We start from the raw sequence: 26,167 nt of genomic DNA on the forward strand, positions 1-26,167 counted from the left end.
GAGGTAAGAGTAAGAAGAGGACTATAGCAAGCATACACTACCCAGGGTGCTGTGCAACAGACACAAGCCTGTCTGACTAGTCCTTCTTTCCCCAAGTATCTAGAATTTTTGTGCAAGAGATATTATGGCAAAGAAAAGAAATGAAAAGAATGATGGGTGATGATAAAGTGAAATAGTGGTGGTGGGAGTAAGGGAAGAATTAAAGGAAAGAAGAAGGTGGGGTGGGAAGAGAGAAAGTATTAGATTTTCAGGTCATACAGTGGATAGAAAGCTAGAACAAGGAGATGAGTTCAAATCCTGCCTCACACCATTTATTAGCTGTGTGACTGAGCAAATTGAATAACTTTCATTAACTTTAGTTTCCTTATTTGTAAAATGACTTTAAAAATAGCACATGCCTATGAGAATTAAATGAGATAATATTTATAAGTGCTTTGTAAAACACTTAAAGTTATATAAATTATCAATGAATTTTCCAATTTGTCATATATATATCTTGTTTTTAGGAGGCATCTAGTTGGCTCAGTAGATAGAGTAATGAGTTAGAAAAACCCAAATTCAAATTGGACTCAGACACATACTACCAGTGTGACCCAAATAAATCACTTATTCCTGTTTGCCTCAGTTCCCTCATCTATAAAATGAGAGGGAAATGGCAAAATGGCAAACCACTCCAGTATCTTTGCCCAAAAAAAACCCCAACAACAACAACAACCCTAAATTGAACACAAAGAGTTGACTATGACTGGAATAACTGAACAGCAAAAAATACAAACAAAAAAACCCCAAACCTAGCGAAGCATTGATGCAATAAAATAAATTCTAAGACATTAACTGAAAGCTAAGATATCAGAAGAAACATAGATGGGAAAAGAAGTGCTTAAAAGACAAGTTGGCAAGTGACACAGTTAAAGAAATTAAAGAGTTGAAATTAAAGAATAAACACTTGTTTAAAAAGTCACAAGACATCCCTCCCAAAAGAAAAAAAGGATGAAACAAGGCTTTAAAAATCATCAGAGGTCTTAAATATAACAGGAGAAAGAGTTGCCTGGAAATCCAGAGAGAAGAGAGTATTGAGGAGAAGAAGGTGATCTAACATAAAATCAGTAATGCTCCAAGAGTAGACATACCAGGGCAAGTGAACATTAGTGACAGGAAATAGAAGTTCCCATAATACAGGGTCTGACCATTGCATCCACTTGGAAAGAATGGCCAGGGAGAGAACCCTGTGCCCATTACAAAGTCCCAGATCTAGAGTTGAAATGAATAGAAGACATTATACAATGGACATAGATTCATGGTTCCTGGGATGTCTGAAAGCCAATCTCAACAGAAGAGAATAATTCTAGAACTAAAAGCAGAGCCTCTGAGAAAATGTAAAGAGTATTTTTATATTTCATACTAGAGTCAAGAAGGAGACTTTACAGGGTCCTCAAACTACATCCCGGGAGCCAGATGCAGCAGCTGAGGATGTTTATCCCCCTCACCCAGGGCTATGAGTTTTTTTTATTTAAAGGCCCACAAAACAAAGTTTTTGTTTTTACTATAGTCCAGCCCTCCAACTGTCTGAGGGACAGTGAACTGGCCCCCTATTTAAAAGGTTTGAGGACCCCTGTGAGAGTTTATTGAATAAGGAAATGACATGATTAGATGTAATCTTAAGGCTTAAGCAGTTTGGAGAATGGGTCACGTTTTTAACATAAGAGTTGAGGCTGGGACACAATTAACAGTGTGTTAAATAATTAATGCAAGAAGTGAAGACCTAAACTAAAAAGGAATGAATAGAAAGATTGGGTGTGAGAGATGCTTTGGAGGCAGAAATAAGACTAATTTGGCAGCTTATGAAAAGGGAGGAGGGAGGGAGAGTGACAAGCCAAGGTGAGCCATTCTTGTTATCAAAGTGATTTTGCTAAAGGGCAGATCTGACCGTGACATTTCCTAGTCAATAAACTGCAGGGACGATTTATTGCCTCTAGGATTAAATATAACCTCCTGTTTTAATTTTAAACACTTTCAAAACATGACCAGAAGTAATGCTCAGATTTTGGGATGGCCAAGAGGGATCTCTGGAGCCTTGAAGGGGGGGGAGCCCAACCATAAATCGATTTATTAGGTGAGCATTAACCCTGATTCCTTCATCACCCGAGTGACGTCATTGAGGCTTCCACTGAGCTCCGGCACCCACGGCACCCAGACGTTTGTAATCGCTTGTGACTGTGGCTCTGCTGCCTGGGAGTGTATGTGCAGCATATGTTTGGGCCACCATTTTGCCTGGACGTGAGGCGGCCTGCCCCGGGCCTTTTAAGATAACTTGGAGGTCACCTAACGACAATTTCCTTCTTTCCTTCCCCCCAGGGGATGATATAGAGGTGTTTGAGGAAGAATAATGCCTGAGAGCAGGAAGGCCTCCGCCGAGGCAGCCAGTCCTCGGGCCGCCTCTACACCAGAACATCACACATTTGTTTAGCCCAATTTCCCCTGGAGCGCTAGGCCTCAAGAGGCGAGAGGACGGTCGGGACTTCAAGTCCCAGCAAGCTCTGCGGCTCAGGCCGCCTGGAATCGTGACGAAGTCCAGAGCAGCACCCTAGGACTCGTAGTTCTCCCTCCCCCGGCCCGCCGCTAGTGGTTTACGGGACTTCCCCTGGTCCAGGCGGCGGGGGCGGACCCTGAGGGCGCCACTTCCGACACCCGGGGCGGGCGCTTTTGACGTCACTGCCGGCGGTGGAGCTGTCCGTCTGGCGGGCGGCGCGCGGGCGGGCGGCGCGCGGGCGCAGGGCCTGGCTGGGCTAGTTGGCGTTCGCTCGCCTCGCCTCGCCTCGCCGTGCCGTGCCGAGCCGAGATGCCTGGGGGAAGCAGCGGGAGCCACCCTGGACACGGGCGGGCCGCGAGCCGCAAGCCGTCGCGGAGGATGGGGCGGGCCCGGCGCGGGCGCCACGAGTCGGGCCTGGGGGGAGACGGGGAGAGGGGGGTGGGCGATGCGCGGCTGGAGGAGGCGGTGAACCGCTGGGTGCTAAAGTTCTACTTCCACGAGGCGCTGCGGGCCTTTCGCGGCGGCCGGTACGGGGACTTCAGGCAGATCCGGGACATCATGCAGGGTGAGGACGGCGCGGCGGGGGGAGCTTTGGGAGGGGGCGGGCGCACTGTGGGGGTAGAAGTGGTGCTTAGAAGGGGGGTTGGGGAGCAAGGGGGCGGGGCGCAGCAGGTGTGGATAACCTCGCGCAGCTTCCCGAGTGGAGGGGGATGGGAGGCGGCGCAGCAGGTATGATTACCTCGCGCAGCTTCCCGGGATGGTGGGAGGCTCGGACCCACAATGTAGGGGGATCAGGGAGGGGGGCTCGAACCCACAGCATAGGGGGATCAGGAAGGTGGGTGCTGCAGGTGTCATCACCCCGCGCAGCATCCTAGCGTGGTGGGGGTTCAGACCCACAACCTAGGGGATCGGAGCGGGACTTGAACCCACAACCTATGATTATAGGGAGATCAGAAAGGGGTAGGGCCGGTGTCATCACCCCGTGCAGCATGGGAGGAGTCTGGGCACAGTAGGTGTAGATTATGCTACAAAGCATCCCAGGGTGGTGACAGCAGGAGTAGTGGGACAGGGTCAGGGCGCAGCATCCCTGGGTGGATGGTATGGGAGAAAAGCATGGTGGCAGCAGGTGTGGACAGCTCCGGGAAGTTTTTCAGGGGAGGCAGGAGATGCAGCAGGTGTGGCAGCATCCCTGGGTGGGGGGGGTCTGTGTAGCCCCTGCACTGCACCACGGGAGTGGGGAGGACACTAGGGGCCATCCCCGGACACTCCGTTAGCCCAGTATCGTCTTGTTTTCCAGCTCTGCTTGTGCGGCCCTTGGGAAAGGAGCACACCATCTCCCGACTGCTGCGGATTATGCAGTGCCTGTCACGTATAGAAGAGGGGGAAAATTTGGGTATGGAGAGCTGCTTATTTCTTGGGCTGTTTTTCTTTTCGTGGAATAATTTATGGTCTTCTTAATTTCAGTTATCCCAGAGTGCCATGGATACTTAAATACTGAATTATGGGGGTATTTTATATCTTTGCCTCTCATCTGCTCCCAGTTTTTAAATTAGATTTTAATCTCCTTTGATCTGTTTCTTAAAAGACCTGACTCTAATGATGATGTTAAAGAGAAATAGACCAAGTTTGATTTTTTAAAATTACTTTCAGATTCACATTCTCTTCTTCCTATCACTCCCTGCCCATGCCTCATCTAAGAAAGCAAGGAAAACAAAACCCATGTTAACCCTGTTATGTATTGCCTTCAAAACAAATTATTCAAAATGGCCAAGTCAAAAAAAAAAGTCTCAGTCTGCACCAATGTGCAGGTAATGTCATGTAATGGTGAAAAGTAAAGTAAACTGAGGCACAGTGTTTGAGGCACCATCAGTTCATTGACAAAGCAGGAATTTGCCAGTAAATAGGTTCTAGCCTCCTCAGATAAACTAAGACCTCGACTGAGGAATACAGCCTTTTTATAGACAGGAGTCTTCAAATAGTATCATAAGGCAGCAAAAACAATATGATTGTCCCCTGTGATGTTATAGATTTTATAATGAAAAACAGTGCAATTGATTGGACTTTAGGGGCTTAGCAACAACTCCTCCTTCCATTCTGCTGTTAGGAAAGGTTGATTGAAAGACTCTTTCATTCTGCTTATTATTGGAACAAGGGATAAGACTTGATAGGGAGTGATTCACAGGAAAGCTAAACTTCTGACCCTAAGACAGAACACGTTTTCACTAATTATCCAAGGACAGCCAGCAATATAGAGATAACAGGTTTGTTTTTCAATTAAAGATGATTTATAAGGCAACAACTCTTAGACTAATAATAGAATTCTTTTAATTAAAGTGTTTTTAATTTAACTTAGAAAACTAAACTTTTGAACCTATGAATTTCTGATTTGAATTTACAAAGAATCAATTATGGAATAAAATCAACTAATGAAAGTCAATCTGATTTTTCTCAGTAGCATATTTCCTGTTGAGTCCTTTGAAATTATTGTTGGTTATTGGATTGGTCATATAGTTTCTAAGTCTTTGAAAGTTGAACAGACCAAGTTTGCTGTTTTTTGAACTCCAGCAATTATACGTTCTGAAACGAAATTCAAATTGCATAGCAAACTGACTCTGACTTCTACCTGAGAAGCTGGAGTGAGGTGTATACCTTTGTATTAAGAAAGTCAATATGGATTCTAGGATTAGCTGGAATCCTTGAGTCATGTGTTTTCAATATTTCTTTAGAATTAATGTACTGTCATGTCATACTCTGGCTTTATTTTCCCAACAGTAGGGTATTTCTTCTTCAACAAATTGCTGATTTCCAGCAGTTGAATTCCATGTTTGTTTCCCAAATGTGTTTGTCCTGGCTTTTGCACAAGCCAGCAATATAACTAGTAAATATGGTTTCTTTTAGACTTTTTTTTTTCCTACCCTAGCTTTCAGAGCCATAGAAAATAGGTGTAAGTGAAAATCTTTCTCTTTATCCTAGACTGTTCCTTTGATATGGAGGCTGAACTCACACCTCTGGAATCCGCTATCAATGTGCTGGAGACCATTAAAACGGAGTTTACTCTCACAGAGGCAGTGGTAGAATCCAGTAGAAAACTGGTCAAGGAGGCTGTAAGGATCAATTTCTCCCTTTGTTTCTTTTTTAAATTTATTTTTTGCAAATGTGTTGAGATTACTTAGAGTAGGTACATTCAATCTTTTGGAATGGGGTGGAAGAAGCTTGGGTTATTGTTGTTATAAAAATGATACACAGCTTCCCCTTTCTCATCTGACCCTCCCCAATCCCCACTCCAGTAATCCCAAGTAGCTCCCATCTGTGCTTCCTCTCCTTTCTGAGACTTAGCTTGTCACTGACGAGGAAAGGCCCTGGGCCTGCCCAAAGTGGTGTGGCTGGGAAGATGCTGATGCTACAGAGGGCTTAGCTCTTTAGATAGACTGAAGGGAACAGCCTTCTTTGATAGACAGAAACTGCTCAACATTCTGTGCACAGAATGTTGAAGGAGAAGAAGATAGAAAAAAAAAAGGGGGGGCAAAGGATCACTAGGACTTGATTTGTTTGTGGCTGGGACTTGTGATTTCCTCAGTGAAAGAAGCTCCCTATACCATTGCAGATTGACCTGGGGCCTCATGATTAAATTATCTCCCCAGGACCATCCAGTTCCTATAGATCACAGGCAGCATTTGAATCCAGTACTTTCTCTGCTACATCAGACAGGCTATCAGAATCTGATTATCCTCTCCCAAGCCCACAAACTGATTTGAGAATATTGTCATTTTAGCTTCAGTTTTGATACAGGGGTGTTCTTCTTTTATGGCAGTCTTATCTGAAAGAAAATAGTATCCTGGAGATGCTAGCATAACAGTGGAGGCTAGAGATTTTCAGGACAATACAGGGTGAGTGGGTGAATTTGGGGTTGGAGAGATTGGGATAATCTGCCATTAGAAGTAATGATAAAGGTTATTTATACCTTATTAAGGGTTAGCAAAGCACTTTATGTATATTAACTCATTTGATATTTACAGTAACTCTGGAAATGAGGATCACATTTTCCCCAATTTATGTAAGAGGAAAATAAAGCTTGAGGAGGTTGGGTGACTTGGCTAATCTCATGATTAATTGTACTGGAGAGTAGGATTTGAGTCTAGGTCTTTCTCACTGTCAAATCCAGGAGACTGTATATCACACCACTACTGTGGACACTCCTAAGCAGAATAGATGAAGCTGGTTGAAATGACAATAGAAACAGGCTCTTTGGACAAACTGAAAAACTTTCTTTAGACTAAGTTTTACGGTGTTGGTTTATTAAAAGTGGACTTGACTGAAGGTTAGGAATCCATGGTGATAGCTAGTTCAGTGACAGGTGAGATTCCCAGAGGAGGGAACAATATGAATCAAAACCCACATTCAAATACTTTTCTAAAGGAAGTAAAGTTAAGCTAGGAAATAGTCAACAGACGTTGACCTGGTCCTCACCAGTCATCTGTTCACTGCTCACTGCTCTCAGTGTGGTCCAGAGAAATTTTAGGTGCTCTTTGAGCTCATTCTACCCGTCTTTTCTCCTGCCCCTAAAATTTTTTTTAAAAACCCTTAGATCTGATGAATTTTAATTTTCTTCAGAAACCCTAAGTAGTCCATCAGAGTGCACCTAGGTACAAGTTAGGCCAGTTCATGTTACTGGTGGTGTGATCATGTTAGTCCTAATGAGGGCTCACTAGTGATAACCTGCCTCTCCCCATTTCTGACTCTGCATTTGTTTTTATATTCCATTGGTCCAGAAAGGACTCTTAAGTCCTGGGACTGCCACAATAAACCATTGCCTATTTTCCCTCCAGGTAGTCATCTACTTTGTCACTCTCAGAATGTTCTAAAGCTCTGCTAAAGTGCTTATTCTGCCCTTGTCTGCTCCCCCCCCCAATCCCCCCCCCCCCGGGGAAATATGCTTAGAAGAAGGAGCCAGTACACAGTTTTGACTGATCTCTGGGGAAGCTTGTCCCTTCTGGCAGTTGGAACATCTGGGGCCTACTTTTAGCACAGGGGAGACAGCTGGTGACACCAGGTCTGAGATATAACAAGAGCACACACACCTTAAAAGAACTTTGTTGTCTCTAAAAGGTTAATTTCAAGGCATCCTCCCATTCCCACCTTCTCCCCTTGGTGCCCTCAGGAACTGCACATGGTTATGATGTAAATCAGGCCTCCACACTGAGTAAGCACCTGGAAAAGTCAGAAAAAACCTCAGAGGTCAGAAAGCCTAACCCATACCTGACCAAGAATCTCTTCTACAAGCTTCTGGTCTCTTGTTTTAGAAGGGGAACTCACCTTCTTGAGTTTTGCCTTGAGATTGCCTGTTGGGTTCCCCCAGCTCTTCTTGTTACAAAGTTTTGCTTTGCAGTAAGCCTAAATTTGCTTTTTTGCTTTTCCATTACATTATTTCTAGCTGAATTATCTAAATCTTTTTCTCATGTGGCTCAGATTTAAAAGACTAATTTTAGATTGAAACAGAGTAGAGGTAGGACCCAGATTGAAAATGAAGGCGTTACCAGTTACTAGAGATATTGAGTAGTTTTGCCTTGGACCTAAGTGGAAAATAAGAATGGACTAGCAAAGAAAGATATTAACCTAAAAGGTAGTTGAAAAAATGGGGAGAATGGAGACAGATGCATAAAAGAGGAATCTGGAAGAGCTTCATTAAGCTTAATCAAATAGTGTGAAATTGTAAATTATATCTGCTTGTAACAAATTTATCCATCCTGGGGATAGTTTGTGGCCTAAGATTTCCTTGTAGTTTATGTTGTTGTGTGCTATTTTGCAGCAGACATTGTTGAGGAAAGGTTTAACTGGATTAAAAAGGGTATTTATTCTTTTTGGTATGACAAGGAACAATCATCTAAGCAAGAGCCTCAGAACTCAGGTGGGGAAGTTTTTGTTTAGGGATGTCCTTTGGATTTTGATACCTATTACAGGAATCCAGATTTAACTTTATTTTCTCCCATTTTCCCACATCATTTTGGGAAAATGTTTTACATCAGGAGTAGAATTTTTCATTATATATACATTGATCTACTCTCTTAATTGCTATATACCTACTCCTTCTGAAGTTGTCCTTTCCCATGTCAACTCTTAGAGCTAAGGGTCACCTCAAAAGACATCACCTCTAGTTTTTCTTCTACTGCAGGAATCCCTTCTATTATGTACCAGTCAAAACTGGTATCCTTAGGAAAGTAATCTGAGGTCAGGGAGGCTTTTTAATGTCCCATAAAGCATCCTGATGACTTGAAGGGCAACAAATGAGTGATTCTACAAACAATTAATTTGACTGACCAAATTGGCTTTCTTTCCATAACTGCAAGACAGATTCCTTTTTGTTGAGTTTCCTTTGGAGAACAGAGATGTGAAGGAGAGTCTTCTTTGCATATATAGAATGTATGTTCCTGGGGGTGAAGGGAAAAAAGAGAAAATGTAAATATTTCTGAAAAATGTCAAGTAAGAGACAGTTTCTATTTTAAGAAATTCCATTGTGGAAATTCTGATTAGAAGTATTAACAGTTAAGTTCATAATACACGTTTTTGAAACAATTTTTTTTTCATTTTTGTACCCCAAGTCTTAGTACATTATATTTATATTTTTATATATATATATATATGTACATATATATATATATTTTAAATAACTTTTTATTGATAGAACTCATGCCAGGGTAATTTTTTACAACATTATCCCTTGCATTCACTTCTGTTCCAATTTTTCCCCTCCCTCCCTCTACCCCCTCCCCAAGATGGCAAGCAATCCTTTACATGTTGAATAGGTTACAGTATATCCTGGATACAATATACGTGTGCAGAACCGAACAGTTTTCTTGTTGCATAGGGAGAATTGAATTCAGAAGGTATAAATAATCTGGGAAAAAAAACCAAAAATGCAAGCAGTTTATATTCATCTCCCAGTGTTCTTTCTTTGGGTGTAGATGCTTCTGCCCATCTGAAACAATTTTTGAGACAAGTGCCCTCCCCACAAGAGTCCAGGGCCCTTTCTACTCTCACATTATTCCTCAGATTTAAAAAAAAAAATTTATTTATGGGGATAGCTAGGTGGTATAGTGAATGGAGCACTAGCTTTGAAGTCAGTGAGGATCTGAGTTCAAATCTGGTTTCAGACTCTTAACACTTTCTAGATGTATGTTATGTCACTTAACCCCAATTGCCTCAGCAAAAAAAAAAAAAAAAATTGTTTATGTTCTGCAAGAACCTGCTTCTCAGTATTGGAACCTGATTGTAGATGAAATTTCTTTGTGCCTAGTCTGATCGTTTAAGTCACTCTGCTACCATCTTTCTGCCTTTTCAACACTTATGGTTGGTTTTTACTTTCCATTTCCATTCTCTTCCTAAACTACATCTAGAAACTTAGTCATATTTTTCTTATACCTTTTTAGGTACCCTATTTGGTAACAGGTGGCATTTAAATTTTTTCTGGCGTATTTTTTAGGAGTTGTGCTGTTTAGTGTGGGGTATTCAGAGTACTTTTCTGAGAGATGAGAGATTTCTCAGAGCACAAATCATGAAGATAATTAACAGCACACTAAATGTTTAGTTCCAAAGCTGCTGCATACTGTGTTCCTCTTAATGGGTGGACCTCAGCCATCTTAAACTAATAACTTGCTAGGTTAGCCAACTGAAGCTTATAACAGAACATCTAATTATAAAACTTTTCAAATACATTGAGTGAAGTGGAGGAGAGGGAGGTTTTGTGTTTGAGAAAAATGGTAACTTCTTTTCAGTATTTCTTTTATAGCTTTTTCTTTTGTAAATTAAAATTAGAGTGGAATATGCATAGCTGAATATTTGTTAATATTTTAACAAAGTTGTGGAGTTGTTATAAGAATTGGAAAACTATCAACATGAAGCAGCTTAGGTGTCTCATAGATCGAAGGCCGGTCCTAGAGTGGAGAGGCCCTGAATTCAAATTCAGCTCCAGACACTTACTACCTATGTGACCTTGGGCAAGTTAGGTGACATTTGCCTTTCATAAAAAAAGAAAAAATATTTAAGTGGCCACAGATTCCTTCTTAATATCAGCTTTGTAGAGTATGATTATATATACATGTCGTGATTTGATTGTTATTCAGTATTCTTGTTTTATTGACAAATGTTTATATGTTATAGAGAGCATATTGTTGGCATCTTCCCAGAAGCATATTTGATACTACTTTCTTTTTGCCTCGTGTATCAAAGCAAGGATTCTAAAAAAGATGGATGGTATAGCTCTTCATTAGTGACATTTCCTAAAACTACTTCTTTTGGGGTATGCCTATCAGAGTTGCATTTTGTTAGAGGAAAACTCAATATTCTTAGTACTGACTGGACTTTTCTTACTTTCTCTTCCCTTGAAATTTGGAGCTTATTAAAAGGATGTTATGTTAATTATGAATTGATACAAAATCATGTTTTTATGATGTATTTCTAGTAGAGCCCTTCAGTCTTCTTAGTTTGATGTCTGTGGGAATGATCATGTATCATATTGGTAAAAGTACATTTATTTATTTTGTTAGTTCTCTGCACATCTCAAACTAAAATTGTTCGTTTAGGGGTTGGCTTAATTTTAAATAAAAATAGCCACAAGTCTTTCCTGAGCCTCACTTTAAAAAGTCTGGTCAGTAGACAACTTTTTAAAAATTTAACATTTTATTTTTCTCAGTGCCATGTAAAACCATTTTTAACATTTGTTTTCAAAACTTTGAGTTCTATATTCTTTTCCTTCCTCCCTCCCTCCCAACATGAGAAGATACATGTGAAGTTATACAGAAAACATTTTCATAAAAGTCATGTTGCCAAAGAAAACAGATATCCGCTCCCCTCTCCCCCCACCAAAAAAAAAAAAGCCTCAAGAAAAAATAAAATTAAAAAAAAAGAGAGAGAGTATATTTCAATCTATATTCAGATACAACTGGTTCTTTCTTTGGATGTGGATATCATTTTTCATCATAAGTCCTTCAGAGTAGTTTTGGGTCATTATATTGCTGAGAATGGCAAAGTCATTCATGGCTGATTATCCCACAACATTGCTATTATTTTGTACACAGTACATTTCACTTTGCATGAGCTCATAGAGGACTTTTAAAGTTTTTCTGAGAGCATCTCACTCATCATTTCTTGTAGAACAATAGTGTTTCATCATAATCATGTATACAATTTTTTTCAGTTATTCCCCAATTAATGGAAATCCTCTTGTTCTACTTCTTTGCCCTGAGAAAAATACTGCTAATAAATATTTTTGTATATATAGCAGTAGAGAACTTTTCAAGATGATAAAGGAACATCTGTGTGCACTGTACCAAATTACAGCAAAGGATTAAAATTTGTAACCTTTAAAGGGATCTGAGATAATATCTTGAAATTGGGGGGAAGAGAGTAGATGATTCAAAATGGTCTTACTGATAATAATCCTGTGGATCAGCTCCTTTCATTCCATTAGGAAATTTCACAGCAGTCTGGAAAGATCCTAATGATTAAAAGTTTAGGATGAAAGGGCTTTCCTTTGTGGATTGGATTAAAGTTTATGTTATGCTCTGGCAATAATCATTAATGTTAAATCAAGATTTCATTTTACAAGGAATTCAACTAATATGAAAAGGCTTTTCAGTGAGAGCTTTAATTTCACTTCATTAAAATGAAGTCACTTGATACACTGATTACATTCTTGTTATTATAATAGTTAAAAGAATGATTATCATTTTTTCCCTTTTCAGGCTGTCATCATTTGTATCAAAAACAAAGAATTTGAAAAAGCTGCAAGAATTTTGAAAAAACATATGTCCAAGGACCCTACAACTCAGGTAAATCATTCTGGTTTTATCATGACTTGAATCCATCGATTTTTTTTTTTTTTTTTTTGTGAGAAGCAAATGAAGGGGAACCCCTTTGCTCAGAAAGTTATTATAATGTAAATAACAATTAAGTAGCTTTTTAGTACTATCTATTACTGTATGCACTATAGCATGGTATTGTAAGTAGAGAGCTGTCCTTTTTTCCTCCCCTTTTAATAGTATTTTATTTTCCTAAATACATGTAAAGATAGTTTCCAACGTTTACCCTTGCAAAACTTTGTATTCCAAAATTTTCTCCCTTCTCTTACCCCCTTCCCTGGGCAGCTTGTAATCCAATATAGGTTAAACATTCAACATTCATTTTTGTAAGATTTTTGAGTTCCAAATTTTTTTCTATCTCCCCTCTCCCCGAAACAATAAGTGATCTGATATAGATTATACAATCATTTTAATATATTTCTGTATTACTCATGTTGTAAAAGAAAAATCTGAATAAAGAGGGAAAACCATGAGAAAGAAAAAATACAATAAAAGTGAAAATAATATCTTTTATCTGCATGGAACCTCCATAATTCTTTTAGAGAGTTGTCCTTAGAGCCAAAAAGCTTTGGGTTCCAGTCTGGCCTCTGAGGCATGCTTAATATGGGGTTTTGGCAGGGGACATGCTCTCTCAGTGCTCACTCATCCTCAAGAAGGGTGCAACCCTGTATTCCTTACTTACAAGTAGCCTAAACTGATAAGATTGAGGTCCATCCCTATTTCAGACTTATTTCTACTATGTATAAAGCATGATGTCAAGGCTAGGGGAGATTAAAAGATAAAATGCTGTCCAAAGGTGCTGCTGTCATGTGGGCTCACTATGGACTTAGTTTTCCATTTGATAGACTTGCTTTAATCTCCTACTTCTCTACCATTGTCCCTTTTATAACTGATGCCTGGATATGGGTGAAAGCCCATAAGGGTTATCAGTTTTGTTCTCTTTCTAATGTTTAGATGTTGACCATAGACTTAAGGAAACATTTGGGAACAGGAGATTTGGTTAAGGAGTTGCCATTTCAGTATTCTTTTATCAAGAATCCAGCTGGTGTCATATTTTTTCTTTTTGTACTTAAGATTTTTATTTGCCACATTGCAAATGTTATAATATTATTCAAGTCTCTAAAACTGGGTTTTTCACTAGATGTCCATTTTTCATGTTGTAAATAATGGTCTTTTATTCAGAAATTGAGAAATGATCTGCTGGGTATTATCCGAGAAAGGAATATTACACACCCAGTGATTCAGAACTTTTCCTATGAGACCTTCCAGCAGAAGATGTTGCGATTTCTAGAGAGCCATATGGATGATGCTGAGCCTTATCTCCTCACGGTATGTAAGTCCTCTCACACAGCGGATTTGGACATCGGTATTGTAAAATGATCAGGTACCTTTTTTTTCTGTTGTATATCTTTTGCTGGCTTATGTGAGGAAATTATTCAGAGGCATAGCTAGCTTCTTTAAGTAAGTGGCCCAGATGTACTCTACACAATCTGGTTTTTTCTCATTTCATTGCATGAAGTGTGTTTGTTGTGTTTTTAAAAGTCAAGTGTGATTTACCCCAGTTGACCAGAGTGCTGTGAAAGAGATGAAATTTGAGAAAGACTTTACAAGAAGAGAGATAAAAACTTGGTAGGTGTGAAATGAGAAAGTGTTTAAAAGCTTGTGAAGCATGGACTTTTAATAAATGTGTAGTCACAAGTAGAAAGCAGCCAAGTCAGGATGGTAGTTTTGAATATGGATGATAATTAAATCTTTAGGTTATAGATTTTTGCTAGCTTTCTGAAATAGTATTTTATCACATGACCAAGGTATTTTTTATAAAGCTTTTTAATCAGTTTGAAATATTGTACAGCATCAGCAAACTCCTATAATAACCCCTTCCCTACTGCCGCCATTCCTGTTTGTTCTCTATATTTCAGATAGCTGGAATTTTTAAAAATATATATCACTATTGGTGAAGTGTTGGTACAATGTAGCAATGTTGGTAGGTTTTCTTGTAAAACAATACACTTTACAGATAAATGGACCAGAAATTTTAAGGTCAAGTTGTTTTGCTAATTGGGAAATAAGACTAGATGAAGACAGAGAAAGGTTGGAGTTAGAGCAGGGGTAGCCAACCCAAGGCTTTGTCATTACCTTCCTAGGTAATGACAGTTATGCAAGTATAAAGAAAAACATTTCCAACTTAAAATGTAAAGTTCAGTAAAGCTAAAATACCCTGTATAGGTCCATACATAGATATAGTAGTTTCCCCTTCCCTAAGAAAACACATTCCAGGTTTCATATACAAGTGAATAAATGGATGAATGATTTAAATATTTATCAGCTTCATTCAAACCCTCCCCAGGAAACATTGTGGCCCTTTGACACTTGTGAATTCTGACTCCTATCTTGGGTTAGGTTGACTACCCCTGAGTTAGAGACTCTTCATTAGGGACATGGTTGGAAATATGGAGAGGAGAGGCAGATCCAACAGACGTGGAGGAAGAGCCTATAGGATTTGGCACCAAGAGTGAAGAACATTTGAAATATAAACCTGAAGTGTAAAGGTAATTAACACCACTGAAATCAGATGCCCTTTTCTAGTATCAGAATAGCTGTACATAGTTTTTTAAATTGTGAGCTCTCTTTATTTATCATTACCTTGTTTTGTGAAGGGAAAACAAATTTGGGATTTCTCTTGGAACAAGTCTCTTTTTGAACTCTTTCTAAAATGAGGGTATTGATTATTAGTAAACAGGAAATTAGTAGGACTCTCTAGAATCCTTTCTGATTATACTCTCTTTCTTTCCAAGATTGCAAAGAGGGCTTTGAAATCGGAGTCATCTTCATCATCTTCATCATCATCATCTTCTGCCTCTTCTGCCGCTTCCTTCGCTGCAGCCACTACCACTGTCACTACCGCCACAGCTAACACATCTGCTATGGCTGCCACGGCTCCGACTCCCACTGCCAGTACCACAGCTAATGCTGTTGTTGCTACTGTGGGTGAAGGTCCCGAGAACATAAAGGAAGACAAACCGACAGTCTTTGAGCCTGTGGAAAAGCCACTCAAGGAGCCCATGAGGTGGGGGACATTTCCCTTGGAATGAAATACTTGTGAAATAGTGGCAGTTGGAAGTACAAGCTTCTTAACTAGCAAGTGGTTATTCTTTCTTGAATAGCTTAATTAATTTGTGGAATTTATTTATGGAAAGGAACCTCCTCTGTTCTTAGGTAAGACATAGTTCCCTGGAGTGAAGTGATTTTGCTTAAAGTCACAAAACTAGTGTAGTTAAGAAAGGGGGTTTAAAACCCAGACTTTCTGTTTCCTTCTCCCTGCTTTTTCTGCCCTCCTATCCCATTCCTGGAATATGCAAGAGGGCAGAAGTTGAACACATATACATTTTTTAATGAAATCATTTGAACAAATTTAAGCATATATCAACCTAGATTGTTGCATTTAGGTAGTATTTTCAGTATTTTTATCATAACTCTCCTTAGAGTTAAATTGGCACATAAATTCTAGTCATTTTTCTTGAAATGTTCTCTATATAAGGGAAGGATCAAGAAGGGAAATTTTGGAAAGACCACATTCTTTTGTTTTTTTTCACCTGCCCTCCAAATGAGTTTGAAAGAAAGCCTCTATTTTTATATTAGACATAGATGTATACAAGGTCATTTTTTAAAATGTATAGACATTGTTGGTCTCTCAAGGGCAGAAAGTTGAGATCCAGCATGGATTCTGGATTAATGATGCACGTAGGAGGGATGAAAGCTCTTAATTCATATTAAATTTAATTATTTCATTTCCAAAATGACTTCAGAGATGACAGTGTTAAGTGGCCACCTCTTTCCCTTTTCCTTCTTGTCACATTCTCTTGTGTCCTGTAGCTCCTCAGGAGAATGTGGGGAACCATTTGCTTTTTTTTGACTTGACCTACCTGGAAAAGGCCAAGGCAATTTAGAATGTGAGGCCTTGAGACTGAACTTTGTATACTTTAGTTTTTGATATTTTACCTTTCTTCTATTTATGGATTTGTAAACTTTATTAACAAAAATGTTTATTTAAAAAAAAATGTATAGACATAAACTAAATGACATTGTCCAGTCAGAGGCATCCTTGCTTAAGAAGGATGTAGATATTGGGTTGGGAGAGTAGCATAAATTAATGACACTGACCTTTAGTTGTCAAAATATTTTTTGTTTCTTTGGGTTTTTTTTAGACCATTGCCTGAAGGTCCTTCCACATTTGGGATTTCGACTCTGAAAAGAGCTTTTAAGAGCCTTTCTGATTCACAAGATCCTGAAGCAGCTTTCACTAAATTGGACCAGAAGGATGTTACAGTTCCCAGTCCAGTGTCCCCTTCAGCAGCCCTCAAAAACAAGAGACAGAGACAAGATGAAAGTTCTCCCTCGGAGTCTGCCGACAATGCTGAACTGCAGCCCAAGAACAAGCGAATGACAATAAGCAGATTGGTTCTGGAGCATGACAGCCAAGGTAGTGAGCAGAGTGATAGCCCAGACTCCTCCCAAGAGACCATTGTGTCTTCAGCCTCCAACTCCACAGTCCTGAAGCTGCACAATCAGCCCCTGTCTGGGGAGAAGAGTCACAAGTACGAAGATGGTCTTGGCACTCATTGGTTGGTTGGTTGGTTGTCCTAAGGAGGCTGTTTTAATAGATGAAGCAGCCCAGCTAAATTAAGTCATGAACAACTTGGTGTTAAGTTGCTTCTAGAGCAAACAACTCAACAATGGGGTCTCTCCCCACATAGCGAGGGCAGGAATGAGAATGGAAGCATTCCTCAACTGATTTCTCGTTTGTTTCATTTTAGTGAGCTAGCTGTTGCTGTTTGTTTCTGACTGTTTAATTTTAAAACAATTTATTTTGAGGAGACTATTACAGTTCATTTTTTCTCCAAAAAAAGCACTTGTAGTCTCTTGCTCCTTGCATATAATTGAGACTTTTTATCTTGCAAAAAATACTAAATACCACCCAGTGCCTACCTACCTTGGCATCTTGTGACTTGTACAGTTTGCCCCAGATGCCTTTCCAGCTTGAGTACCTTCCACTGCTCTGTACTCACTCTTTGTTGTTCCTAAACTTGACCTGATCATCCTCTCTGAAATATCTCAATTCTTTTAGGTGTCTGTATTTTTGCTCATACTGTTCGCTCTGACTGCACTGGCCACTCCATCTTTGGATTAGAAAACCATGCCCATGAGTAAAAAAAAGAAACTGCCCAGCCTTCAAAACTCTATTCAAATCCCCTTTTCTTTGAAAACTTTCTTAAAGATAGCTCTCACTGAAAATGAATTTCCCTCTTAAACTTCATTTACTGATTACCATTTTCCCCTGAATCTGGCTTACATAAAACCTAAATGTCATAAAAACACTAACATGTGTTATTGTTAAGTATGTATTTTTCCTTTCAGGAAGATCTCATTTTTTGGGTGAGACCTGTATTTGGGGGTTTGCCTTGTAGCTATTGGTGTATATATAATCTATTTACCTAGTTAGACTAAATTCCTTATGTGTTATCATCCTTTTTTTGGGCAATTGGGGTTAACTGACTTGCCCCATTAGGAAGTGTTAAGTGTCTGAGGCCAGATTTGAACTCAGGTTCTCCTGACTTAAGGGCTGGTGCTCTATCTAGTGTACCACCTAGCTGCCCCTGTGTCATCATTCTTAAAAGCTGTCTCATGATTCTTGGTATTTTCTATAGCAGTGGTGTCGAACTTGAACAGAAACAAATCTCTGTCCCCACTAATTCACATTGGCTGTGTTGTATTGTATTTTTGTTATGTTAAACATTTCCCAGTTACATTTTAATTGGGTTCATAAGTGCATGGCATGTTTGATCCTTCTGCTATGCAACAACATTTGTAGAAATGGACCAATGTTAGGGCCTCAGAATGTATTTGTTAAATGAATTTACAAGTGAATTACACAAAAGTATAATGTGACTTGATTCCTTATTTTCAAAGACATTGTCTGTTTGGAGGCACCAGGCAGGTGAGAAGTGGATGACAATACAAGAGTAAAATAAAATAAAAATATTCTAAAAAACCAGAAACTGTCCCTGAGCAGTGTACATGTGCCAGATGACTGACTGGTCTAGCCAATAAGTCAATAGGAGGGAGCACTGACTGGAGGTGAGATTGGAGAACAATGGGCTTTTGTAGAATTGTAGCATTTTGAAAGTTGGAAGGAGCCTCAATAGCTTATTCCCTGGCTTTTATTGTCAGGATATCTTTCCTAACCTCAAGCCCAAACTAATTGTTTGCACCCATTGCTCCTGTTCTGCCCTCTAGGCTCAAAGAGAACACAGATAATCTCTTCTTCCTGGCAGCCCTTCAAGTACTTGAGCACATCCCAGGTCCACCTGTTCCTTGAAGTCTTTCGACCAATGAATGTAGGCCCACTTCCTTCAACCAGTGCTTATGTGATGGTCTCAAGGCCCTTCACCAACTTTGTTCCATCTCTCTGGACACTCCTTAACCTGAAGAGAACATGACTCCAGATGAGTAACGTTCACCATGGCAAGGAATGCTGTGACTATCACCTTTCCCTTTTTGGAAGTGATATCTTTCAAGGCAACTCAAGATAGCATTAACTTTTTTGGCCGAGGAAATACCTCAGGGCTGACACTGATTGAGCTTAGAGCCCACTAAAATCCTCAGATTTTTTTTTTTCAGGCTGCCTTCTAATCGTACCTCCCTCATTGATGTGTATTTTTTTTTTTTTTGTCATCCAAGCACAAGACTGCATTTATCCTTACTGAAGTTTATCTTTTAAAGATTCAGCTCTAGCCCATCTAGAATTTTTGGATTGTATTTCTGCCATCCATTGTATTATTACTTCCAACATGGTATTATATCCAAAATTAGTGAACATAACCATCTATACTTTTTTCCACGTTACGATAAAAATATTCTGAGTAAAGGGCCAAGCATAGCCCTGGGGTACTTCACTGTAGACCTCCCATGTTAACACTTGAACTGTTAACCACTGCTCTTTGAGTCTGGTTATCTAACCATTGCTGAATTCATCTAATTATGTTATTGTCTAATCCATAAGACTAGAATGAGTTAAATGATCAAAAAAGCTTTACAAAAATCTATATTCAGCTAGAAGCACAGCATTCCCCTCTTAGTAATCCTGTGAAAGAAAGAGGTAAGGTTAACCTGGCATGTGTGATCTGTTCTTGATGAAACCATACATCAATTGAATTAGTTCTTGAATGATCAAGAAAAGAAGTGAAAGAACCTCATTTTAACATGAGAAATGACATAAGCAAATAATTCAGCAGGAATCGACATGGTTTATTTTAGTGATGGTGATTTGCCACTATAAATATTAGGAGTAGCAGCTTAAACTAAATTGCATTAAAATGATAGGTCCTAGTCAATATAGCAGTGCTCAAAGGCTGAGTGGTCCACACCATGTCTGATTAAAAGTACCCTTTGCAATATATCAAAGAAATGGTCGTCCAGCATTTGTGGAATGCCTTGAGGAAGGGGGAGCCTAGGATACCTATGATTGTCATCATACTTTCCTCTCTGCAACTTGCACTTGTTCCTAATTTTTGCCTTTGGGAATTAATCAGAACATGATCCCCCTCCTCTCCATGTGACAACCCTTCAAAGATTTGGAGGCATCATTGTGTCATCCCCCGATGCTTCTCTTCTTTCCCAAAGCTAAAAAAAATCACTTGACTCTTTCCAGTCTTCAATATAGCTTGAATTTGAAGCCTGTCAACATTCTGATCACCTTTTGATTCTTTAGTTTTCCTAAAAGATGGTACCCGCATTCTAGATGTGGACTGTCCAGGGCAAACTTCCCTCTTCTGCTCATTGCTTCTGAGTGCAGCAGTGATAGCCTATTAGTGTCTTGGCTGCTAGATTATGCCTTTTGACTCATTGAGTTCACCGTCCATTAAAAACAACCACTATCTGATGAATTAACTTTCTAGTCTTTTTTCCCCCAAGTCTTGTTAATTGATGTAGATGTTCACTTATAAAGTGTAGTCACTTTATAAGTGAACTCAAGTGTAACTCTGCTTTTATCCCTAGTGAATAGGGGCCCATTCCAAGTCTGTGGGTAGATGGATACAATTAGAATCAGATATACTATTATCTAATTTACCTTCACACAAAAAGTGCATGAGAAACTATCAAAGGCTTGGTGTGTTCTAGATGCCTCATTGTCTCTAGCTTCCTGTTCTTTGCTTTGACTGTGGCATTCTCTTGATTTGCCAATCTAGTGACCTCTTCAAAAAAGCACATGCTCCATTTTTGGTGTAGCCATGTCAGCTTGGGGTTACTGCTTTTTTACCCCAAGGTATTCACCAAGCAACCCTCCAGTGTTAAATTTCTGAAGTTTATCAGGAAATTAAGTCACTGGCCTATCACTTGTAGACTCTACTTCCCTGTTCTGAAATGTGGGACATGACCATGTAGTCCTGCAGCAAAGACCACAGACTGACTTGACAATCACATCTACTTAATTTCTGGAAAAACCTTTTTGAAAACTGGGGAAACATGTTTTTGAAATTCTGTGCTTTTTGAGGCCAACAATCTCAAAGTATGGTTTTTGAGGGTTTAAGCCATATTTTGATGGATGGGTAGCATTGGACTATGCAAGATGAAAGACAACCTAGTCAGGGTGTGAACAGTAGGAGCAAAAATTCCTAGTAACTTCGGATAAAGTAGCAACATTTCCACATCTCAGTGAAGTTTTGTTAGAGGCCGTTCCTATCTATATAACTTCCTTAGATTATTTCCATGTTTGGTTTGTGAAAAGCATCAGATTTTTTTTAAAGACAAAAGTTTGCTCTTTTTGTTTGCTGTTTTTTTTTATCAAATTAGCTGTGGCAAATTCACTTTAATTTGTGCTTAATTATTGACTTAGAAAAGTACATTGAGGTTCTTAGAGATAATATGTCCTCCATAAAAATTGTAATCAGGAGAACACTAAATGTTGTTTTTCTTTAAGCATCCTTTCTTAAATTGAGCTAATGCTCTTCAATGAGATTTCTAGATCTAGATTATAGGTTTGTTTCTGGAATTCTGGGTTTCAGTGGGAATGCTACCTGATCTTAAATACTAGGTTAGAAGCACTACTATTGAACTGAACTCCAGACCAGGGAAAGACCTGAACTTTAGCCTTTGAATTATAAAGGTGGTACTAGGGTACTCTGTTTTATTTTGGTATCATAGAATAGTCTCTTTAAGGTTTCATGGACATGTGTTGCAGTGATTTGTGTTAATTTTTTGCAATGGAGTTTTAGTGGTGGTATCCAAAATATATTTCCTTTGAAGTCCATTAATGTTTATATAGCTTGTATAATGAATAGCTGTCTCTTTCTTTAAGCTCATTCACGAAGTTATACCTGCAAGTATTTTTGGTTTTTCCCTCAGAGTTCATAAAGACAAATGGAACAGCTCCAATGGTCTTGAAGAAAAAGATACCTGGTTGGAGGAAGAAGAACTCTTTCATGTCCAGGGTAAGGTTGCAAAATCTTTTCAGTCATTTTTTCATTTCTGCTTGTTAGACACATACAACACACACACACACACGACATGTAAATGTGTATATATGTATATGTGTGTGTGTGTGTGTATATATATATATATATATATATCATATACATATATATCTTAAATAAACACATGGGATGTGTGGGATACATGCTTAGATACACGACAGAAGCTGGCACATGTGACCATTCCAACATGTCCTTCTCCAAGTAATTTTAAAAGTGTTTTGAAAAATTACTAACATCTCTGACTTTGATCTTCACTTCTGACTTCTATCATCTCTCTTATTTTGTGAGCTTACCTTAAAGCCAGATCAACATCATTTACTGTAAAAATCACAGTGAAGAATGTTCAAACAATACTTTTCTTAGCAGGAATGTTTTTATAACTTCTAAATAAAAATCTGCAGTGACTTAAAAAGTTAATTTCCTCATGATATTAATTGATTGTTTTTGAATATACATTTGATAGAGATGATCAGCCTGACAGTATTAAAAAGGATAGATAAGATTATCCATCTCTGATGGATTCTTCTCCATTCTAGCAGACTTTATAAAGAAGAAGTTTCTTCTTTCTGACTGCCTTTTTCATAATTAATATAAAACATTAGGGCCTTTGTACCATAGTCTTTCTCTCTTTTAGGTTGCAAAAGTGGGACTTTCCTTTCTACATTCTGCAGATTTGTATAGGGGGGGCTATAGCATGTAATTCTGAGGTAAATTCGTATTCATTCGTCCATTTATTTGGCTAGCGAGCCTTTATTACCTGCCTACTGTGTGTCAGGCCCCTGTCTGGGCCTGGCACTGGCAGTGAGACTTGGGTGCCAGGCTCTGAGGTGGGAGAGCATTCAGGCCTGCAGGACCAGGGAGTACTTAAGCACAGTTGGTTCCCATATCAGCATTTCAGCACACACCAGTCCGGTAACATGAAGACAAGTGTAAAGAAGTCTGACATTTTTTGGCAAAGAGACATGAGCTTTTTTTTCTCTCTAAAGCAATTGGGGTTAAGTGACTTGATCACGCAGCAGAGAAGTGTTAAGTGTCTGAGGCCGAATTTGAACTCAGGTCCTCCTGACTCCAGGGCCAATGCACTATCAAGCTGCCCCTAAAAAATGAACTCTTAAAAAAATTGTGATGGAGACTAACCCTGTGGTATCCCTTTTCCTTCAACATTTACCAACATCGATTTGAACCAAGGACCCATTTGTTCCCTTTGGGCTCTTTATTCCATCTCTTGGCTTTGGTTGATGGTGTATTTGTACAATACAGGTCTAAATGAGTTTTCTTTTTGTTTTGCAGCAGGATCAGATGGAAATAGTTCAGCCGCTGGAACAAAAAAGCAGGTAATTCAGACAGTAGAGTCTTCCCTTTAAAGTAGAGCTGGAAGAGAGCTTGCCCAGGGCTTCTACAGTTAGGCTGAAAAGGGGATAAAGTGAAAGAGAAAATATCTGCAAATGTTAGTGCTTCATAATTGGAAACTTCTTTTTGAGAAACCTGAGTGACCTGACCTCAGATGAGTATAACCAAAGGGGCAGGCATTCTTCAGAAGAAAAATCGAGAGTGAGAACTTGCTGTCTTCCTTGGATTTCTGAGCCTGCTGTTTTGCATAGTACCTGGCACAGAGTAAGCACTTCATAAATATTTATTGAGTATGTCTTGAGCCAGGAGGGACTGCATATACTTCCCTGGTCACAAAAAGCTCAGCATGAAGTTGGGGGGGAGGGGAGGAGGTTAGTTTTGTTTGTTTTTTGTTTTTTGCTTTGACTTTTAAAATTATAGGAATAGAAAATAAATGAAATAAAATAAAATTATTGCAGCTCAAATTTAGAGGGGGTTTGTGTCAGTGTTTCAGCTTAAATTATCAGCTTATTTCTTAAATGGAGAAACAATGTTTAGAGGGTGGTTGTATCATTGGAAAGTGATTTTCAAATAAATAATAACTGAAAATTATGACAATAATAATAACTATGTCTTTAAAATGCCACAGTACTGAAAAGCTTTTAAATGATCATACCCTTTGACCTTCCTTAGTAGTTTCAGTGTCAACGAAAAATATGTAATCAGATTCTTCTCTTGAGGCTTGGGGCACTTCTAATGTATTCTTTGGTGCTTTGGACATCCTGTACTTGGGATTTTTCAAGGGACAGTTATGATGAGTCTCTTTTTGGTTTTGTCTTGCAGAAGTGGACCGTGCAAGAGAGTGAGTGGATCAAAGCTGGAGTGAAAAAATATGGGGAAGGAAACTGGGCTGCTATTTCCAAAAATTTCCCCTTTGTTAACCGAACAGCTGTGATGATCAAGGACCGTTGGCGGACCATGAAAAAACTGGGAATGAACTGAAAACTTCTATTTTCTCAGAATTAATAGGGGCATGTCTTCAAATAATAGCCCTCTATTCCATGCTTTCTTTTTGAAGTTGAGCTGGGGTGATGAGAGTTGTGGGCAGCCTGCTTCTTTGGGGAGACCCTTGTTCCATTTTTGTGCTGTCAGAAAGCATACAGAGTTAAGAGGGAGAAGGAGAACCTTGGCCCAGCTTTCTTGGCAGGAATAACTGAGGTACCCAGTTTGGAAAGGACCAGGAGGCAGGCGGCTTCTGGATGAACTGAAACCCCTCATGAGTCAGTAGAAACAGCCCCCCAGACAGAATTGTGCTTGTCAGGATGTCTCGCCCCCTTCCCGGGGAGAATATCCTGAAGTCAGAAGCGAGTTATGACTTTGAATGAATTAGCTGCAGCAAAATTCTAGAGGAAGTCGAGGCGAGGAGGTGCCTCCATCAGGAACCCAAGGGGTGGAGAGCTGCGTCTGGGTCACGGAAGAAAGACGTTTTCACCTGTTGGGATCCATATGGGCCCCTAACCTGCCAGGTTTCGGTTCTCATCTTTTCTGGGCTGAGAGGCAGCTTTGAGCCTTGATTCCCATATGGCTGAACTGGTGTGGGCTTGTTTTTTCTTTTGTAAAATTGTGTGTTGTAGGTGAGCTTACTCTTTCCCCTTCTTCTCTGGACTCTGGAAGCTTTAAAGAAGCCTGAATATAGCCCTTAGTTCTGTTCCTAGTTTGTGAAATGTTTGCAGCTGCTTGATTCCCCACGTTGTGCTTTTGAAGGCTGGTGTGTTGCTGAGCAGGAGCTCACCACTCCTTCTGGCTCCTTCCATATTGTTTTGTGCTTGCTGTCTCTCTCAGACACCTTGAGGAAAGGCCAGAAGGTCTCTTTTTAGCCACAACTTTCAGTAAAATGTTTTCTGTAATCTTTTTTTTTTTTAAAGATGAATACTAATTATTGTCCATTCTTGTAGCATTCTTCATTAAAATACTGTTTCCCTCGCAATTCTATGTAGATGATCAATAATAGCACTTGCTGTGATTAAGAAACAAGGGGCTGGTATTTAATGATAAGCCTTCAAAATATGCTCTCTGCAGTTTTTTCATTTATTCATGCTCTTAGAGACCTAGGAGCATACCTTTTCTGGCCTTCAAGTTTATGTAGGAAAGGAATGGGACATGAGTTAACTTCATCTTAGTGGACTTAAGAGCTTGCCGTGCCTGACAGCCTTAACAAGTTTAAAAGTGGGACTCTTCCTAAGCTTGCCCCTCACTATAAGCAGATTCATTTCTCAGAATGCCTTTTTGAGCCCTAATGATCCTGCTTAGATTTAGCTAAATCTCTTGGCTTTTTAATCAACTAACTCAAATATTTTAAAATGGGAGGAATGAGCAGCCCTCATTCTTTGACTCCCCATGGGGGATTATCTTCTATGCCCAGGCTGAGCAGGTCTTTGGCCAATATGTACTTGCTATTTAAACAACAACATTTAACATTTTTATTAAGTCTTTACTATTTTGACAAACATTTATTAAGCACACTACTAAGCCAGGCACTGTGCTAAGTATTAGCAAGAGAAAGTCAAGAAATAATCCATGCTCTCAAGGATCTCACAGTCAGAGGAGAAAAGCACAGACAATGGTACTTGAGATAAAACTTATAGGAAGCCAACTGGTAGAGATGAGGAGGGAAACATCCAGGGAAAATGTATATGTGCAAGGCCGCCAAGTGGCCCTGGATCACAGAGTCCTTGGCCAGGTAGGAGAGCACTAGGTCATGAAGGGTTAAAGGCAAGGAGGTGGTCAAATTGAGTCCTTGCCCTCTGGGACTTTCAAGTCCCCTGGAGAGAGATTCCAGGTGTATAGAGTAGGAGATGTCATTTCAGGAAGGACTGCTTTCGGGGAAATCTGGAAGGGTGTCATTTTGAAAGTGGCATCCAAGT

At 39.5% G+C, this 26,167-nt stretch overlaps 1 protein-coding gene across 5 annotated transcripts; it reads left to right on the forward strand.

The window, feature by feature from the left end:
• Window positions 1–2,747: 2,747 nt before the first annotated feature.
• Window positions 2,748–25,230, forward strand: TERF2 (telomeric repeat binding factor 2). 5 transcript variants are annotated; one of them, XM_051974716.1, is made up of 10 exons: window positions 2,748–3,095; window positions 3,828–3,923; window positions 5,504–5,634; window positions 12,268–12,354; window positions 13,567–13,713; window positions 15,180–15,451; window positions 16,590–16,864; window positions 21,787–21,872; window positions 23,208–23,248; window positions 24,087–24,311. In XM_051974716.1, exons 1-10 carry the CDS (start codon window positions 2,840–2,842, stop codon window positions 24,127–24,129), a joined length of 1,434 nt encoding a protein of 477 aa, XP_051830676.1. In that variant the 5' UTR covers window positions 2,748–2,839; the 3' UTR covers window positions 24,130–24,311. The 5 variants fall into 5 exon arrangements, with proteins under 5 accessions (XP_051830676.1, XP_051830674.1, XP_051830673.1 ...); XM_051974713.1 differs by having other exon boundaries at window positions 2,751–3,095; window positions 16,590–16,979; window positions 24,087–25,230; XM_051974715.1 differs by having other exon boundaries at window positions 2,751–3,095; window positions 23,205–23,248.
• The last annotated feature ends 937 nt before the right edge of the window (window positions 25,231–26,167 follow it).

This window comes from Antechinus flavipes, chromosome 2 (genome assembly GCF_016432865.1).
Source record: "Antechinus flavipes isolate AdamAnt ecotype Samford, QLD, Australia chromosome 2, AdamAnt_v2, whole genome shotgun sequence".
NCBI classification, from domain to species: Eukaryota; Metazoa; Chordata; class Mammalia; order Dasyuromorphia; family Dasyuridae; genus Antechinus; species Antechinus flavipes.

Bases quoted from the DNA above. Each gene is read 5' to 3' on its own strand.
- TERF2 (XM_051974712.1), top strand. From the start codon at position 2,840: ATGCCTGGGGGAAGCAGCGGGAGCCACCCTGGACACGGGCGGGCCGCG. The intron at 21,873-23,204 runs GTAAGGTTGCAA...TTTGTTTTGCAG, and splicing joins AGAACTCTTTCATGTCCAGG to CAGGATCAGATGGAAATAGT. The intron at 23,249-24,086 runs GTAATTCAGACA...TTTGTCTTGCAG, and splicing joins CCGCTGGAACAAAAAAGCAG to AAGTGGACCGTGCAAGAGAG.